General features: G+C 26.8%; 1 protein-coding gene across 1 annotated transcript in view; it reads left to right on the forward strand.

Moving 5' to 3' along the window:
* The window catches only part of Dcr-1 (Endoribonuclease Dcr-1), a 113,767-nt gene that overhangs the window by 28,555 nt on the left and 63,948 nt on the right, over nt 1-21,264 (forward strand). Inside the window, exons 4-5 of the mRNA XM_067280334.1 lie at nt 2,139-3,613; nt 9,467-9,615. Of these exons, the coding sequence (XP_067136435.1) occupies nt 2,139-3,613; nt 9,467-9,615 (1,624 nt within the window). The remainder of the gene's footprint in view (nt 1-2,138; nt 3,614-9,466; nt 9,616-21,264) is intronic.

Raw genomic sequence — 21,264 nt, forward strand, 5'->3', positions numbered from 1 at the left:
TTCCTTTAAAATTAAAGATCGATGAATAATGTCAGTTCTAGTATCTGTTTCCGTATTTTTCACGTTTTTGATCTTACTCATTAGGAAGTCTCTCAGATGGCAAAAACATGGCTCTAGTTTTATTGAAGGGTATAAAGCCTTGAAGTCTAGTACCGTCATGCAACTTCCATCTTTCAATTTCCTATTTTTAAATTTCTGGTGCAATTCTAGCAGATGTTTTATGCTGTACTTGTGTGGAGGCATGTGCATGTTAATGAAGTTTTTGAGTAACTGTTCTAGGAGTATCGTAGGGGAGCAGCATTTATCAACCACTGGTCTTATGCTTCTTTCTGGTTTGTGTGTCTTGGCAAATCCGAACAGTAGGAGCTGATGAAGAGGATACTACTATCTTTTTCATTCCAAGCTTTTTTGCGAGGGTTGTGTTAGAAAAGCATTTTACTCTTGCCTGTAACTGCTCTAGTGCATATGGGTGGGCTGTCTTGCATTGTGTTTCTTTTATGTACTTTAATAGAAGCTCATTATATGTAGATCTTTTCATTACCACCATGTCCTTCGATTTGTTTGCTCTTGTAAGTACTATATTATTTTGATTCATCCATTTTTTACTTTCTCTTATATTTTTCCATATTGTGCTACAGCCTGTTCTTGTACATTCATCCTTTATTTTAAATACCGTTTTCCATCTGAATACCTCTTTCTTAAGTTCGCTTATCCCTTCTAATGCTTGTTTTACATCGGGGATGATCTTTTCATACCTGAGCTTAGTCTGCGGTATGAATTTGGGATCAAATTTGTAGGCCTCATTGATACGTGCTGGTGGTGTAATGTTATCCCAGCATATCATCCCTGATTTAAGGTGCTTGCATCTTTATTCTGCTCTGTTGATGCTTCTTTATCCATTCCATTTTCTTCTTATAATTCTTACGCAATGTTTTTGTCACTTGATTCGCTAAGTTTGTCACTCTGTTATTGATGTCTTCTAGTAAAGATGGCCCTATTTCATTTATCTTGTTTTCTAATTCAACCAGTTTTTTCTGCAAGTAATATTTTCTGCAGCATGTAGTATGAATTTCTTTTCTTAAGCATAATACTCTTAATTTTGGAGTAAGAGAAGCACATCTGTACAGTAGGCATATTCTCCAAATTGACATAGGGACTACATTGCCATTTCTGCATTCCATCAAGAAGTTTGATTATTATTTAACTGCAGTTTGAAAAGAGTGTAGAATGTTAGGCCTACACATTTATTCTTTTAGCAAAATAATCTTTAATTATTGACAGTCTCATAACTTTTGGTAGATCTTTAATAATGGTAAATTCAAGTTGTTGAAACAGTTTCATATTTATATAGGCATTTTCTGAAGTTAAAGAATGCTTGCAGAGTGTTTAATTCTGCCATGACTTTGCTAAGAAGTTCCATTCAGTACTACTAGTGGTGCTGATCTATACATAGATGAAAAAAGCAATGGGAAGTGAGAACAAGATGGCAAGAGGCATATGATTGCAGGAGTGCAGTCACCTGTTAAATTGTCTATACTTTTTCTAAAGACAGAATTTCAAAAATTGCATAAATACTCGCAATATCTTGACCAATATGATGCAGTGTGCTGTTTGCTGATCCCAAAGAAAGTTTGTTGCAGAGAAAGAAAAATACCTGGACTTATATAGGGTCAGGATCAGCCCTTCAGTTTCCTAATTAGAGCTTTTTGTATGACAGGCAGTTTGTTATTAGAGAGTTTACTGTATATAATTTTTAAAAATTTGATCTTTTTTACATATCAAATTTACATGAAAACTAATTATTATATTTGAATGTAATTTTATAAACTTCTATTACTAAAAACATCTGCCATTGATACCTAAAAATTGACAATTTCAATCTTTACATATTTTTTTTTTGCTCTACAGTGAAATTTACTTTTCTGACTTAAGATACCTTTTTATAGATTGGATTGGATCACATATACAGATTTTAATATTAATTCTGCATATATTAGTGTATTCTACTTTTGTGTGATATTAGTGATTTAATTTATGATGTAAACATTTATCATTACACTTTTAAATTTTTTGTTGCTTGATAAGAAATTTGATATTTTTATTGAAATTTAACTTAATTTTTTTTTCTTTTTTAATAGCTCCTTTGGTTAAACAACAAAAACAAGTTATATCAGATTATACAGATTTGAAAGTTGGAGCTTATTGTGGAAGACAAGAAAAACATGAAAGTACATTGGAGTTTTGGGCAAATGAACTAAAAAATGTTCATGTACTAGTAATGACACCTGATATATTCAGAATGATTGTTTGCCATAATCTTTTGCCATTATCAAGAATAAATTTATTAATTATAGATGAATGTCATAAAGCTCGAAAAGCACATCCATATCGAGAAGTAATGAGGTATTTTGATTTATGTAAAGATGAAGAACATCCTAGGATATTAGGACTTAGTGCTTCTCTGCTGAACAACAAATGTAAACCAACAAAACTTGAAGAAGAAATAAAAACACTAGAAGATATATTAAAGAGTACTGTTGTTACAGCTAGTGATTTAATGACTGCTGGAAAGTATGGAACTAAACCAGATGAACATCTTACATTTTATGACGACTATAAAAATAATTCTATCCACTTTGAAAATATAATGCATGTATTACACAAATGTTTAGATTTCATTAAGGATTTCAAGTGTCCCAAAAATGATAAAATGCCTGTAGAAAAACTTCCTGATCCTTGTAAACAGCCAAAAAGATATCTTTTAGAAATTCAACATGTAATCATTACTTTAGGACCTTGGTGTGCTGTACAAACTGCAGAATTATTTAGAAAAGAAATCAGTTATATGATAGATAATATAGAATCTAAGGAACATAAAACTATGCTTATTATTGTTAATACCACATTACATATGATTATTGAATTATTCAAAGAACTGATAGAAAATGAAAATGATGATCTGCTCAGCGCTTCTCCAAAATTAAAAGAGCTATTAAAGATCTTAACAAATTTTAAGCCGTTAATGGATTCTGAACCAATGGAAAATAAAAATAACTTTCAAAATGGACTTTTAAATACATCTATAAATAGCCAGTTAGATGTAGGCGAAGAAAAAGTGGAACAAGAAAATAAAATTCAGCTAAATAGAAATGAAAAACAAATAGAGGATCTCAAATCAGAAAAAATGTGTGGTATTGTATTTGTTAAAGAAAGAATAACTGCTCATGTATTAAATTTATGGCTTACTGAAATCAGTAAGAAACGTGAAGATTTTAAATTTATTTCATCAAATTTTATATATGGCCACAATCAAATTCAGAGGAACTGTGCAACAAGAGAAGCTACAATGTCACTTCATAAACAGGAAGAAATTTTGTACAAGTTTCGTAACAAAGAATATAATCTCTTAATAGCTACATCTGTTGTAGAGGAAGGATTAGATGTTCCTAAGTGTAATTTAGTAATAAGATTTGACAGACCAGAAGAGTTTAGATCATATATTCAATCTAAAGGCAGAGCAAGAGCTCAAGATTCTAAATATTTCATTATGGTATCACAGATTGATAGAGTCCGATTTATTGATGACATGTTTGATTTTCAAACAATAGAAAGTGTAAGTAGTTAAATATGTTATTTTACAATCTGTTATAAAATTATATATAGATAATACATTAAATTTGATGATTTTAATATTTTTTCAAAGAAAAAGTTCTTAGTTTATCAATTATTTAAAATTTAATCTTTCTAATTTATTTTTTAATGATTTATGATTTTAAACTGTTATAAATACAGTTGAACTTGGTTAATTTGAAGTTCAAGAGGAGTGTAAAATAATTCAAATTATCCAAAATTCAAATTAACCAATTTTATTGATAATTATTAAGTAATACAGATATATGGAACTTACTTTGTTGTCACGTTTTCTTGTTAAACTTAACACTGAGTGAAAAGCAAAAAATGAAAGTGAAACTCATCTAGACTGCAAAAAGTGAAAAGTGATTGGAATTTTGAGCAACTAATCATTTATAAACATGAGAAGATCGAAACACTTCCCATATTGTTTTTAACCATTGTTGCATATTTATTACAAATATGAAAGATATATTAAAAAGAAAATGATGTTGGGTGGGAGAAATGTTTAAAAGGTATGAATTGCAAGAATATCATGCTAATTTTGACGATTACTCTGTTGTGTCATGATTTTGTAACCATCTTAAAAATCACTAGAAACACCTGACAACATAGAGTGGTGATATGGTGATATCATGCCTTCTTTTTTATTCCTTTTTCTACTTTGTTAATTACTTTGACTTTTTTCTCCAAAGTTAAAGAATTATCATATGATCTATGCTTCAACAAGATACAATACAGTTAAAAAAAAAAATGCAACTAAACTATATTACACCGTTATTCCAAACTACTGTACAGGAAAGGAACAGAACAGTAGGCCTACAATATATACTGTACTACAATAAATGATTACAGATAATTGCTAGCACCTAAAACCTAGCACATGACATGGTGAGAATTTCAAACATTCTAGAAATTTCAAACACATTATACATTTAACAACAGTAAGTCTCCTATTGAATTTTATCTATTTTAGCTTACAAATTAGGACACAAAAGGAAAAAGGACGACTGCAGAGCAGGAAAGAATTTCAAGAAAATAAATATTCTACTATGGTTAAAACTGTAGTAATTTTTGAAATATAAAGCTGCTACTGCTTTGAATTATACAAAAATTAAAAAAAAAACTTTTCAAATTAAACAGATAATTTTAACATTACATGCAATGGGATATTTGGGGAATTTGAAAAATTTGAATTATCGAAAAATTCAAATTAACCAAGTTCGACTGTAGTTTATTTCAATAATTTCAATCATATTACATGTGATTTTAGTTTTTTTGTGTGCTTACGAAGTTATTTTAAAAATTTTCAAGTTATCTTAAAATTCTGAGTTTTTTCTTTTGCCTATGATTATAATTGCTTAAAGCAATGAGTTAACTTGAAGATAATTAACTTAGGCTGTATTGTAACTCTAGTTAAGCTATTGAGTAGTTTTAGTCACTTTTATAAGGAAAAGTTTCAATTTGAAATTTTTGTAATATTTTTTAGATAAAACATGTTTATTTTTAAATATGATTTCTTATATTTCAAAGCAATTTTTTTAAAAATTGTATGATTTTAATTACAGCTTAAACTGTTCAGTAATCATGAGTTAGTCATAGTTATGGGTGTTGAGGATCTAGCAAGACTGGAACAAACATTATATATGTTGTATTTATTCCACTCTTGCTTAATTATTTTATTCATTTATTAATATATTTATAAAGTTTATTCATTTATTAATAATTAAATTTTGTTCATTTTTATTCACTTTTAATTTTATAGTCATAGTAATATATAAGCTCCTCCTTGTCTGATCTTGCAAAGAGTTTTTTCACATACTTCCTACAGTTGTTAAGCCATGATCTTCAGTGACTTTTCTAGCAGTTGGCTTCCATATTATTTTGAAATAATTGACATTTTTAACAGGTTTTGATTGTGTAAAGTATTTTGTCTTGCTGTGTGCCAAAAAGGTTTCAAAAGGTTGTGCCTGAAGTATATTAGTGGTACATTTTCCTGCTTTTTTACAAAATTAACATTTTGTTGTACTTAGTTACTAGGTGTTAGTCTGTAGTACCAGTGGGTATGTAAGAGTCTGGCATTTTCTTTTTCATCAATGGCTTGCTACACCAAGTATTTTTTAAATTTCTTCTCTGAATTTATTCATGTCTGGTATTTCAATTTTATTAGTATAGTGATAGTACTTCTTATCAGGCATTTCACTTGGGTCAACAGGCATGTAACTGCAGATTTTATTTCTAAATTGTTTACCTTTAACCAATGTTTGGTATGGAATGTCAGTTGTAATAGCAGCAGATGATCCAACAAGTTTGGGTTGTGTGTAAATATTTCAGGGAGGGATTGAATACTGGGTTTTTTAAATAAGAGATGACCACACATCATATATTCAGCACTTCCATGTTTTTCATTTATCTTCTAATAATGGTAGGTAGTTGACTTTTTCACTTCTGAAAAATGAAAAAGGTTTTTAAGTTGTTGTAGTTAGCTACATCTTTGTATGTAGTAATGGCTAATTCTGATTGCTAAGGTCTCATTTCTAACTCTCTTCATTTCAGAATTATTTAGAATTTTGAAATAAAATTTTACATGGTGATTCAACTGGAAACATGTTCAAGACATAAGCAATATACAACTGATAGGCATGTGAATAACACAACAATATAACAAATGCCAATTTTATGAGCTCTTAGGCATCCATTTTAGAGACTATGTGATGATTCATCTTGCAAAATTGTTTTTAACCACCAAACATATAATGTAATTGTTTTCTGTGTTGCTATTTGTTCCATAGAAATATGTGCTAAAAATTTAATTATTATTGTTTATATAACATATCAAAAATACTGAAATTGAAATTGTTTTGATTGTTGACAACAAACAATAAGGAAGAAATAAAATCCATTTAAAAATGAAGCCTTATATTGGTTGGTACATATGAAATGGCAGATCTTTACAGTAGTAATTAAAAACTACATGTTTTAGAAAAATAATTTATTTAATCAAAATTATATTCATAAATTTGAATGCATTTTTTAAAAAGAATAAATACTATTTTTGAAATTTTTTTTTAGAATCAAAAATTCTGCTTTTGAAATTTTTTCTTTCTCAAAATACTTTTTTTTTTTAAAGAACTAAATCTACATATTTAAATAAGTGGAAATTTATTGATGACAGTTATGGTGTATAAAGGTATTGCAGAATTTTATTGAAGTTCACCTTTTTGCCACCTTCTCCTGTTTGTAAATAATTGTATTATATACGAATCAATGAAATGCGATAATTTAAATCAACGTAAATTTTGAGCTTTTTTTGAAGCTTTGAGCAGACCGTGTTATATATCAAATCAGCATTAAGTGGGATCTTACTGTACAAAAATTAAATTCAATTATGATTGCAAAGAAAAATATGCAAATTAGAGAATTTTAAATGAGACTAAAAAGTGATATTGAATATGTTTATAAAAGTAGTTTTGATCATCTCATTAAGTAATTTAGATGTATATGACCTTTTATATTTTTCTTGTAAATGTAATTATATTTTACATGAAATGATATTTAATTATAATAGGATGATGCTGAGTAGAGATTATAAATTTTTTTTGGCAATCTATATTCAGTGAATTATATTGATTGGATGGATCCTCAGAATATGAAAAATTTAACATTGGTTGTTGATCACATTGGTTAACTTTTAATCTTAAAAATTGTTTATAGGTAATGCTATGCACTTAGAATATTTTGTTTTTAAGCAGTCAATTAATAAATTTTTAATAACTAGAGCATTATTATTAAATTACAAATCTATAAGCCATTTAGACATTTTGTAATTTTGAGTATTTAATAATTTGAAATGAAATTTTAACTTTGTTTATATAGAACAGAATTATATTAAAGAAACTAATTTTAGCTGTTTCAGACTTATTTATTTGATTTTGATATTACCAATCATACACACATTCAAATACACAATGCTAAACATATTAGTCAGATTTTGATTAAATTTAAAAGTAACAATGCTGAAAAATAATATTTTATATATTTTTGCTTATTTTTGCTTATATATTTCAGCTTATATAAAATGATGGTTAATGTTACCTTAGGTGCCAAGATGGCAGCTCGTCTCTGATTCCAGCAAGGAAACAGTGGGGACGCACGTTCTAACCTAACCTATTCTAATAAATTACCATAATTATTAGCAACCAAATTATTAGAATAGATTAGGTTAGGTTAGAACGTGCATTCCACTGTTTCCTTGCTGGAATCAGACGAACCGCCATCTTGGCACCTAAGGTAACAGTAACCAAAATGATTAATAACCTATTTATAGAATTTGAAATAAATTATCAGTAGCTAAAAGATGCTACTGATTAAAATGTAGTGACCAAGAAATTAAATAGAATGAAGAGAAAGATCTATGTCTAAATCTATAGTATAACTGGCATTTAACTAATGGCATTTTAACTAGGAAGTGATAAATTTTCTAGTGGAACATGTATATTATTGTCAGTAATTTTTTAATTCCATTAATTTATTGGCCAATATAGATACCAATGATGAAAAAATAATGAAACATTAGTTAAATAAATATTGAAAATTGTAGAAAAATTGAGTGAAAATTATTATAACAAAAAACTTTGATTGTTTTTAAAATTGCAGAGTTGAAAATTTGAATTAGACCTAATGTTATTGAAATAAATTAGAACTTTACATTTGACAGCTCTTGATTCATGTAGTTTCAAAGTTAACATGAAACATTATCAGAATTAGAATGCAATGATGGTACAGGCTTAAGTTTGTTTAAAATTTTTAATATATAAATTTTTAGAATTTTTTTTGATATCTCTCAAATATAGTTGAATTTTAAATCTAAAATGAGACTTTTAGCTATTGAAAATTTATTTAAAATCTTTGATATTATCAAATAATGACACAAAAATGTATAAATAGTTCTTTATCTTTAGTTTAGTTGAGTTTTGATAAAATTTAAGTTTGTTTAATGCCATATAATGAATGTATATTGGATTGACAGTATTAATCTAGAAATGGAACTAGGATACTTATAACTAGTCCTTACTAATATAATTTTGTTCTTTATAAAGGAAGTCCCAACTTTTAATTTTTAATTATAAAATACTTTAATATTTTCTCATGATTTATTATAAAAATGTCTCATTGTAAAAGAGTATAAAATTGGACTGAAAAATGGATTTGATTAAATTTTCTTCAGTAATAATTAATCTGTAAAAAGTTAAAATGTTAGAAATTTTGAATTTAATCAGGAGAAAAATATTAGAGGAAGTATATAATTTTATAATCAAACATAATAGCTAGATTGTTATTGGACTATAATATGGCTAATTAATTATTAAGCTTGCTTCTAGTCTAACTTGCAAAGTATCTTTGTAAAAAGTAAATTTTAATTTAGAATATTCTGAAATAAAAGATTGGCCTGGACTCCACTGTGTAGATGCTTCAGCAATTATACTGCCTAGACTTTCATCTAATCTTTGCTTCCAGATCAATTAATATAGAATATTCTAAATTAAATTTAACATTAGATGGTGGCTTAACTGTCTACCTCTATTCCAAATTCTTAGTATCTTAATAATTAATTAGTTGTATTATACCCAATACAAATCTGAATATGGTTTGATTGTTAACATATGAGTAATTATGATTTTATATTGTTGGAAGGTAATTTTTAAATTGAAAAATTACCATGTACTCTAATATATTAATAACAATTTCATTTTTAATATTTTAAAAAGTTTAAATAGGACTGTGATGTAAAATAATAGCAATCAAGCTTAAAGTTATTTATTTATTAATTTCTCAGATATTACAAAAAAAGTGCTATGAAAGAGAAATTCCAGTTGAAGACGTAGATGATAAAAAAGCAGATCAAATGAAACCAGCATACAGGCCCAATGATAAAGATGGAGCTGCATGTGTGTTGATGTCTACTTCAATACCATTGGTAAACAGGTGCTGAAAGTGCTTTGTATAATTTTTTATGGTGATTATCTCTTATTAATATTTAGTGGAATTTTTAAAAATTCTAAATATGCTTATTGGTTAAGGAAGTTTTCACAGATATGACAATTTTGTACATATATAAACAGAGTTAAAAGATGAAGTATAATAGCAAAAAACTCTATCATACTGTAATGATTAAAATTATTTATTTTAGTTTGTAGCTTATGCATCATAACTGATAATGAATGAAAATAGAATTTCTAATTCCCACATATTTATGTAACATTTTCAGTTATAAAGTAAATTTGTAAAAGAAAAATTTAAGTTTAAAAGATGCTAATAAAACATTCTTTTGAAATGTATCTGTGGTTATTCTTAGATTATTCAAAATTAGAAGTTAAATTTGTTAAATATTCATATATTTCAAAATATTTCTATCATCTAACATTTTAAAATTAATAAAGACTATTTTAATTTTATCAAGAAATTTGAAATAAATTTCTGCAATAATTAATTTTAATATTTTAAACATTTTTTTTTAATAAATATAAAATAACTTTTATATTTTTATAATTAGTACTGTTTAGTAGTAATCAATTTATGAATATGAAAAATAAAACAAACCTAGGTTTGTTTTATTTTATATGATATATACTAGCTTTACCTACAATAAATTACTTACATCATTTCAATGATGACAAGTCAGACATGTGATAAGATTTACCAGACAATTCTGATATAGAATAGATGGATTTTTTACAGTTAGATTAAAACAACATATTTAGTCTTCTCAAAGAGAAAATGTTAAAATATGAGCAGGTCTGAATGAAGAATGTTTCTCTGTGAAACTGTCATTATATATATATTTTTTTTAAAATGGATATTGATTTTATCAAAATGGCTATTTTTTTTAAAATCAATATTCTTAAAACTTCAAAATACAGGCTATTTATTCTATATATGTAATTTGGAATAAAATAGATAAAAATGCCACTTTTTATTGAGTATGTCATAAATATATTAATATATATTTATATTAACAATAAATGATGATATGCCTAACAAATAATAATAATGATAATATGCAATAATAACAAAATATTACTTTTAATACATTGTTAATAATATCTCTCTCTAAAATAACATTTTATTTGGAACTATTATTATTGATATATTCAGGATTGGTATATTTTCTAATTTAGACAGTTATATGCAGTTAGCAAATGGTCTACTTAATCATATAGCAAAAATGATTAAATATTAATATTAATAAATGCTGTTTTTGATATTTAAACTTATATAAGTATTTTACATATATTTGGTAAACAGTTTTGCATACTTAATCTCTTCTTACACTTTGTTTAAATATGAAAACTGATTCAAAATTCTTTTATACACAGTAGGTGCTAGTTACTGTGATTATATTTAATTAATATTGAAGTGAATAATTAAAAATTTTAAAATTTTGGTACAGTTGTTGTTTGAATAACATTTGTTTTTTTTTCCTAGTGATTTAATATAAGAAAATTGATAAGCTTTTATTTTTTTTTTCATGTAAAGGATGCCCAAAAAGTAATACAATGCATTTAGTTTCTCAGCCAAATTTAGTTGGGAAAAAGATTTTGCATGCTGCAACTTTCAAGTATTTTGCATTTATACACATATTTGCAACATTTCTAGATAGATAACAATAGTTAAAATTAAAGGTCTTTGAAAATAGCATCTGTGAATGATGCTCATTCACTTTGAGTTTATACTTGAGTTTTTTTTTAAATAGGAATCAAACAATTATGAATATTCAAAACACTTAAAAACATCTGTGATGTTTTTAATGGACAGTGGATAAAAGTACCATGGGCCACTTTACAAAGTAATTAACATTGTTAGAATAAAAATTTCTGATCTTCCATGTTCTGGCTGTCTATCAACTATTGTGATGTTTGCAACTCTGCACTAAGTCAACATTCTAGTTTATAATGATTGACAAATCATAACTATGGAACTTTTCATTAAATTTTGCAATGCTAATAGATGCATTGATAAAACCATTAAATAGTTCAAGCATACACTTGAATATCCTTTGGGTTCCTCAAAACAGAAGGAACAAAGAAGAATCATTATCTTGGAATTTCTTGTTTGTTAAAAAGTTGATGGTAAAAGTTTCTTGTTTAGCATTGCCATGAGTGATGAGGCACAATTCATTCCTTTAGACATGAAACAAAAGACAATCCTTGAAATAGCATCTTATGATCTTTCAATGGAAGAAACAGTTTAAGATAGTGAGATGATGGCAACAATATTCTAGGATGGTGAAAGAGTGATTCTCATATATGTGTTGTCAAGTGATCAATCAATCAATTTGGTTGTCTAGGTAAAATTTCTGAAGAATCTGAGGAAACTAAAGAAGCATTTCAAGTAGATTTGTCTGTCCAAAGACTTGACAAAAATCTCTCTTTGCCACAACAGTATGAAGTCTCACACAAATATATGTCTAAAAGTCATTACAAAAGTTCAGTAAACTATCCTGTCTAATCCACTTTACAATCTGAGCTTGCTTCTTCCAACTGTTATCATTATCATCATCTTCCAGTATGCATTTCCACTTTCAACTATGCACTCTAAAATGCAACTATGCATTTTTCATGATAAGAAGTTTAAAGCTGATGAATTTGTTGCAACAGATATCTACAGAATCACAGAGAATTATAAAGACATACTATGCCACTAAGATGGGATCTCTTACAACTTAGTGGCATAATCTTCTTTCAAATTGTAGACTTTACATTTTGTAATATAATTTATGTAACCAAAGATTCAGGTGACAATTTGAAATATGTATTTGAAAGTAAAAAAATAAATATTGAATGAGAGAAAAACTTGTTGCATTACTTTCTAGGCAGTCTTATATACAGAAGAAATCTGCTTATTGTAATCAGATACTGTTATCAGTTGGTTAATGTTATCAGAATTAGTGCATCCAAAAACATAAGTACAGTGAAGCATTGAAAATCTAGACTGATTGGGGCTGGATCCCATACAGATGTTCAATTTGCTCTGACTTTCAAATACACAGCAGAATCTCATTTTAATGAATCACTTGAGGTGCTGAAAAGCATTCATTATTCTGAAAATCTCTTAAAACACAAACAACAGATTTCCTGCACACATGGAAAAATATCTGTTGTTTGAAATTTTTTTTCCCTTTTTTAAAACCTCCAACATATAAGAAATATCAGCATTTTAAATTATTCAGTCTCTTCAGATCTCTATTCTTTATTCTATAGAAACACTTAACCAGTTCTTTAAAGATTAATTATTTTAAACATTATTTACTTGCAGTACATTAGTTAAATTGCTAGAATTTGTAACTTTAATTACAACCTTGAAGTCAGTGAAGTTTGTTCAAATTTATAAATGGAGGAAAAATAACTGAATTCATGAAAAAGTCAGAGAGACAGATTTTAACCATACCTTTATGACATGCACAAGCAGAGTGAAATATATATGTAAAGTGCAGCAGAACAGATTATGGTCAAATATGAAAATGGATCAGCAACAGCAACCAATGAAAGTTGTTCATGTGACATAAAATTAAAATAAAGCAACTATAATGTCAAACAATGCTTACAAACTGTGGCAGAATTCATTACAAATGTAGTGCTATTAAGGTTTTTATTGAGAAGTGGAATCCTAAATGCCACAAGACAAACCTGCTCCAGATCCTGTGCAACAAATTATCATTCAATACTACAAAAACAGGAATTTGAAGTGTACAGTTTCATCTACCAATTGATGCAGTTAACAGTCCATGATATGCTCATTAAATATAAATTAACTGGAGTCAGTTGTCCTGGAAAGGCAGCAGACAGAGAATAGATACTCAACACATGTGAGTGCTGTATGTTTTGTTGCCATATTTGCACAAACCAGCTTCTAACAGCTACAGATCTAACACAATGGGCAAAAGATACCTTCCAAAGCCTGTCTTCACGTGTCAATGTGCAGATATATTCACTGACTGAACTACAGTTTCTATAAGGTAAAGTGCAAGCTCTACCTCAATGTATCTGTGAAGAGAATGAATTTAGCATGGACTCTTTTGCATTTGGGTTGTACAATATGTTGTTAGAAGCAAATACTTGTATTATGGTCCAATGAGTGAATTTTCACCATTAAATATGATGATATTGCCAACAAAGGAGGACAAAAATTTTTCACCACCTGTTACACACACAAGGTGCAAAAGTCACAATTTTTAATGATGCTGCAATTTCAGCTAAAATTCGGGTCTCAAGGTTGTGTAATTTGGTCATTTCAATGCCTCGACAACTGGCTAGCATGATAGATGCAAAGAAGACACTGATTTATTAACATTAACATGATTGAACATGAACAATTATTAACAAGAACAACCTTTTATGAGCTTTGTTGGAAGTGACATTTTGGTCATGGCCTAGTATTTTCTTAATTTGTTAATTTTTGTTCCATATACAATTTCCTAATGGTTCTGGCAGTAGTAACACACAATAAAAAGCTTTGTCTTCAAGATCCATCTGTGCTTAATTATATTTTTTGTCTCTTATGCATTTGAATGAAGTTTACTGATTTTATATATTGTTGTATATGCTGTTTAGGATGGTTAAAAATAAAGAAAATAACTTTCTAATAACAATGAATGAATGCATGTATACTACATATAAAATAATAACAGTAATATATCTTCAAGTTATATAATTAATTGTATTTTTTTTTTTTAAATTATTATAACAAGTCCTATAATCTGTTAATAAAACCAGAATTTCTACTAATTGTTATCTTATTTACTTACCCAATGTTATCTGTCAGTTATCATCAGTGTAGGGTAGTCCCAAAGTAATTACAATAAGCAGATCCTACTGTATATAAAATTTGTTAGTGGCCAAAATTTTTGCATTTTTGGTAGTATTTGACAAATTGTAAGCCCAATCCAATATTAAAATGTTTTAATGGATTATTCATAATATGAGTTTTGTTTTTACATATTAAATTTATATTTAATTTTATCTTGTCAAAATAACCAATATATTGTGTAAAAATTTTGATTTAATATGGTTGTAAAGATGATGATGGATGTGATATTAATATTAGATTTTATTGGAGATTTGGATAATCTGTTTACATTTTTTTAATTATAGAAACCAGAAAAATTTTCATTCTATCAATTTTTAACTGAATTCAGGTCAGATTTGTTTTCAGGCTATGATAGACATTTACTTTTGCATTGACAGTACTAATTGGTAGCACAATAATGACAAATTTATAAATTTAGTATAAAATAGTATAACAGATATATTTATGTAATAATATATGGGAAATTCAACATTTTATTCTTCTGACACAAGGCAAAATCATATTAAAAAATATTTTATTTATTGATCCTGAATTGTTCTTGTTAATTGACTGCTAAGAATATTTAGATAATCCATGGCTTTAAATACCCCCATTTAAAATATAAATGGTCAATATTATAGTAAGAAATACAATTCCTCACATTATTTGGCTGATCTAATTCTTTATAACGCTTCTTTAAACAGAGTGTTGTTTTTCAGAATCACAATGCCTGTTATGTCAACATATAGAAATTTAAGTTTTTCAAATTAAATTATCAGTTTATTGAAAAAATTATCTTTTTCCAATCATAAAACATTTGTTTTTGATGTTCCTTTGCCTGCCTGAGATCTTTTATTTATTAACAGATGACTTAATCCTAATAGAAATTGTTATTTTTTGTCTTTTATACAGTCGACTTGCCTTAAAATGAACATCAATAAAGTGAATTCTTGTGTTAAACAAATTTTTCCATTGTCCTGGCAGAACCCCATTGTCCCAATGTTAATTTTCATGCAATAAAGTGAACAAAAATTTTACCAGAATTTGTTAAACTGAACTATAAATTACCTTCACAACCCCCAAGAAATAATCCTATTTCCAATAATGATTTTATTATTCATATCAAAAAGTGTAAAAAGAAAAGTACTGTAATAAGTGCTTTATTTTGGATAGAATAGATTTTCTTCTCCTAGTAAGAAAAGGTGGGTTCAACCTCTGATTGTCGAGCAATTCAGACATCTGGTTTTATTAGACCATTCTTCTGTACTTAGAAAACAGGAGTTAAAGTTTAAGGATATGTACCCATTTAAATGGATGCAGTCCCATGCAGACACATGCTATTTTGCATGACAGGGAGTGCATACAGTGATGCCAGGTTTGGTTACTTTGTGCCAAATTTAGCTCCTTTTTTACTCTTTTGGCAACAAAAAATATTTTATACTTTTTCAAACAATCTTTAACAGAAAAAAATTATAGATTTCTTATAGTTTTGCTTGGTCCAAACTTGGTTTACTTTGATATACTGTTCCAAACTTAAATGGCAAATACAGTTTCCTCCTCATTTGGTCTTATTTGAAAATCATTTAGATCATTAATTTATTTTTGTAAATAAATTTTATTTTATTTAACTTTATTTAGCAAATGAGCAATTATTTATTGTGACATCATCACAATGCTGGCCTGCAATTTTTAATCATATTTCTAATTTATTTAGTTTAAAATATATGCCCTCCCACCTCAAATTAGTACTGTAGTGTCTTGCCCCTGTACATTATACTTTTCCTTTAACAATATAGTCATGCTGGTCATCTATTAACAGCTTTCAGGGGAAAAGTTTTAAATTGAAATAATGTGACTTCCAGTTTGCATTAGAAGTTTGTATATATTTAAAAGAGGCCTTCTACTCCTAGGGTTTCCATATCTGGTCTTGGATTTCATCTACCTAACTCCATTCTTGAAATTAAGGAAAAACAGATGGATTAACAGTGGGAATTTTTAGGTCTACAATTTTTTGCAAATTGCAGCCCAATTAATTCAAAATATTGTAATTTAGAGATTTTGCCTATTAATCCTTAACTCCATAAATTATACAACTTTGACCTAGACTGAAAATCAAACTAACTACTGTTCCTCTAGCAATTTGTATTAATGCAAGTTGACTGTATATTATAGTTGACTAATGCAATAACTGGATTATGTAATATTTATTTTAAAAAAATATATTATTGTAAAATAACTTCAAGATTTTTAAGAGTGAGGCAATAATTTTGGCCACTACTGATATATACTGTACTAAATTAAGAAACAAGCATAAATATATACTAAGATTACTAAAAAGTTTTGAAGATATATATATATATATATATAAAAATTGTAAACATTTTGTTTTTTTGAGTTATGATTTTTAGTTTAATTTTACAAAATATTATATAGTATTGATCTTATCATTTATTATAAACATTTTACATTAGTTTTATTTTTAGTAATTTTATGATGTCTATATTAAGGTCAAATAATTTTCATTTATTCTGTTTTTTATATTATTTTGTTTTTACAGATTTATTATTTTCATTGCCATTGTTCAATATAAATTAAGTGTTGATTTTATAATTTCTTCATGATTTTAGTATTATATATAATTTTTATTTTCAAATTACTTATTATTTATTATGATTAAAATTAAATTTCAATATTTTAATTGTTCTAATGATATTTTTAATATAATTCATGAAAATCCAATGGATCAAATAGAAATACGTTTAGTATTCACTTGTTTGCATTTGAATAAGTTTTATAGTATATAGTTTATCAAAAATTATATTTTGCTCATGTGTAAATAATTTGAATATTGGAATAGTTTATTCATTTGCATATATTATTTTCTTCACTATCATAAACTAAATTTTTATATTAATATGAAATAATATAAAAATTAAATTTGTGATATTAGTTGCTATGCACTAATATCTACATGGCATGATTAATAAGCATGTTAAATAATGTTAATCATAAAGCTGGCATTTGCTGTATATAGAAGATTTATTGTTTTCTGTATTTAATAAATGACTCTTTTTGGAATTATGTATATCAATAAATTTAAAACACTGACCATAATTAAAATTACAAATTCTAATATAAGAATACAAATCTTAACTATACTATAATTAGTTTTATTTTTGTAACAAATACTTATAATATTCTGTAGATCCATTAATTTCACTAATACATCAACTAATCAAAAACAGTTTTAAAATGAATTTATACGATTTGTATTATTTGTTATTAAACTCAAAATATAATCATTAAACTAATTATAGTCTTTAAATATGTTAGTCACTAATATTCATTTCTATTCAAAATTTTGCCAAAAAATGAATTTTTCTTCTTTTTGCTTTACAATAAAATAATCTCTTAAATTTAAAACTTTTATCTGATTAAATCAGTTTCATTACATATTCTTGCTTTAATTTTGTTAGAGAGAAATTAATATTTTATAAACTAATTATAATCAGATTTTAATTCAATACACATAAATTAAATATCTACATAAACACCAGAGAGAGAGAGAGAAAATTGCATGTAAACAAATTTGGTATAGAATATTCTAGTTTGTGGATATTTTTGTCAAACATTATATATAAATCACTTCAAAAATTTTCATCTTTATTATATTTTGAATATTCACCAAATGTTTGTTATAACACATTTACAAGTGTAAATCCCATACAAATTAAAATAAATTGTATAGATTGATTTTGGTTTTTTCTTTCAGTTATCATTTTAAGCTAGGCATTAGAACTGAAAGGTCAAGTATATTGTTTATCTATCATATAACCATTTGAAGGATCAAAACAATCTATATGCATATTTTATAACTAAATATTTTTTGTGGTATTTGATCAACTAGACTCATGCCAAATTTATTTGCATTATAAAATTATATATTTGGTAGCTTTATTAGAACAGATAAATGTATTATAGAATTCTGGATAATTAGCAAAAATTATTTTTTTGCTCTTATTTTGTTAGTTGAATTGAAAATATAAAGAGCCATGAAGCAAAGAATTATCAAAGGAAAAAATATAAAATTGAAGAGATTAATTTTAATATGTTTAGATTATTGCTACTTACATTATCGTCAAATAATTCTCTAACTTGCTACAAATTTCATTCTTCAGCAATCTGAATTTTTGTTATCACACTGTCAAAGGAAGATGTCATAATAACAATTCACCATATACATTTATGATAATGTTTTTATAATTCTGCTGACTGTTACTCTTTAGATTCAATGCTTTCATGTTTGTTATAATGTGTAAATTGCTTTATCATTAGTTATTACATACAATAATAGATTACTAATCTAATTTTTTTAGAATAGCAGATTATAAATTTAAAAATGTGTGAGAACACTTTTTAACTAATGTTGCCAGCTGTAATTAGCTTAAACTGATTGATAATGATAAGTAAACCATTTCATATGTATGACATGGCATATTTGTGTAAATGGAAAAGAATTAAAACTTTAAACCTTAAACTTTGTAACAAAAAATTTTAAATATTTATAATTTTTTTTTTGGAAGATTTAATAAAATCTTTATAAGGGCAAAGAATAACCAATGTACAGAAAATTATAGTTTGGTTGAAACAAAATAATATGTGGAATTATAATTTAAAATATGATGTGTTCTTACAGTTCATTTAATATCTGATTATACTCAATATAGTTGTTTTTAAAATTATACTAAACAGCAGACCTGTAGCTATAGGGCTAGGAGGTAGTTAAGACCCCACATAGATTAATCAGCAGTACCCATATGCAGTATTTATATTATATTCTTTCACATTCATCATATTAACTTAGGTTACTGTTACTTATTTTTACACCAACTATAGCTAATAGATCTAATTCTGGCTGAAAAAAAGGAAAGAAAATACCAGTCAGTTTTTTGAGGTTGCCCCCTCTGGCTTTCAATGATTTATTCCTGGCTACAGGGCTAACAGTCATATTTTTTGAAAAAATGATATAGAATCATTAAGTAAAAACTGAAAGAAGTTGAAAGTAATTGCCAAAGAACTATTCATCAAAGCAATGAATATTATAACAAAAATAAACAAAGGGAAAAAATTTACAATTGCATTACTTTTTTCTTTTGATATATTTAAAAATACTTAAAATTTTCAAATCTTATATTATTATAAATTCAGAATTTTTAGTATCTCTGCATTGATATCAATTAAATCAACAAGATAAGAACAAACTAACAAAACATATATAATTTGCTATAAATGATACATTTACAATACAGCATGATAAATCCCCATTAGTATCAATAAAAAATAAAAAAAACAATTTTTGGATATAAATTGTTTTATATCCATAAATTAATACCAGACAGGAACAAAAAAAAATACGAAAGAGAGATTGTTATAATTTGAGAATAAGATATTGAGGAAGTAGTAGGGTCATAATTAAAATATCACTATTAAAAATACTGTAACAGACATCTAGTCAGTAAAACTGAACTAAACTTTGTAGAAAAACACCTTAAAACAAGCAGAAACAATTTCTGCAAGGAAAAAAATCCCAAAAATCAGTATTAAAGAAAATTTCTCTTTATGAACAAAGAGAATTGATGAGATCTCTTAAGTGCACAGTTGTCCCGAAATCTAAATATAGAATGTAATCAATAAATTTATTATGCTGTTGATTTGCATACACCAGTTACCTTGCTGTGATGTTGGAATTTTATAGCTTATAAAAGAAACTGCTGAATGTATTTTTCATTCTAATATTCAAAAAACTGTATCAATGAACAGTATTCTCAATAGCAGGATATAAACGATCTGTAATGATATACTTTTACAAACAGTGTTGTTCTATCTTTTATGGTTTCAAAATTAGTAACAATCTGAAAAACTTATGCTTCTAAGGTGTCCCAATGGCAAAAGCTATGAGGATTAAAATAGTTAAACAAGATTGGCATGCTATTGGAAATGCAAGATTAGTCATTTTTGATAAAGTATTGTTGAAATTTTGCATAGAAATGATCAAATCAATCCACCCCATTTTATTGCTGCTATAAGAGAGTGAAAATTACCATGTCTCACTACCTCTAAGCACATCCACTTTGATGATTCTTTAAAGTAGAACAAACCCAGTCAGAAGATGTTGTGAATTCATACTATGAAATAACTTTTGGCAAGTGTAATAGAATTTGGATTGTACAGGGAGTTTTTATTGTAGGTGTGGTAGTTATTTACAATTTCATTTAAGTGAAAATTGTTTATGCACAAAATCCTTTATGCTCATGCGTTGTCAGTCTCCATTCAAACAAGAAATGACAGAGCAAATGTCAGTCAGATTTGTGTATCACTAGAAAGCAACTATTAGGTTTGGCTCATAAGGATAAAAATGCAACAATTTATAAACAATTTTTTAAATGATGATTTAGGTTAGGATATATCTGACATCTTGACAGTGCATGTGAACTACTAGAACCTCATTGTGGGATTCATTGATCATTCCATAACAGTAAAGCTAACATTTTCAACATGTGGATTAACTAGTTTTCATCTTTTTCTTGATCTAATTCTTAAAACATCAATTTCTTCAGATTGAACATTCATTCTTCTGATAAAATATGGTATAAATGAACCTCTCCACAATTGCATTATGTTGTTGGAAAAATTTCTAAAGATAGTACTGCCATTGTTTTGATAATACAATTTCATATGCAAATGTCAAATGATTGCACTTATGCTTTCACCAAGTGAATGAATGGGCAA

The sequence above is a fragment of the Centruroides vittatus genome, unplaced genomic scaffold (genome assembly GCF_030686945.1).
Source record: "Centruroides vittatus isolate TY-2023 unplaced genomic scaffold, ASM3068694v2 contig_883, whole genome shotgun sequence".
Lineage (NCBI taxonomy): Eukaryota > Metazoa > Arthropoda > Arachnida > Scorpiones > Buthidae > Centruroides > Centruroides vittatus.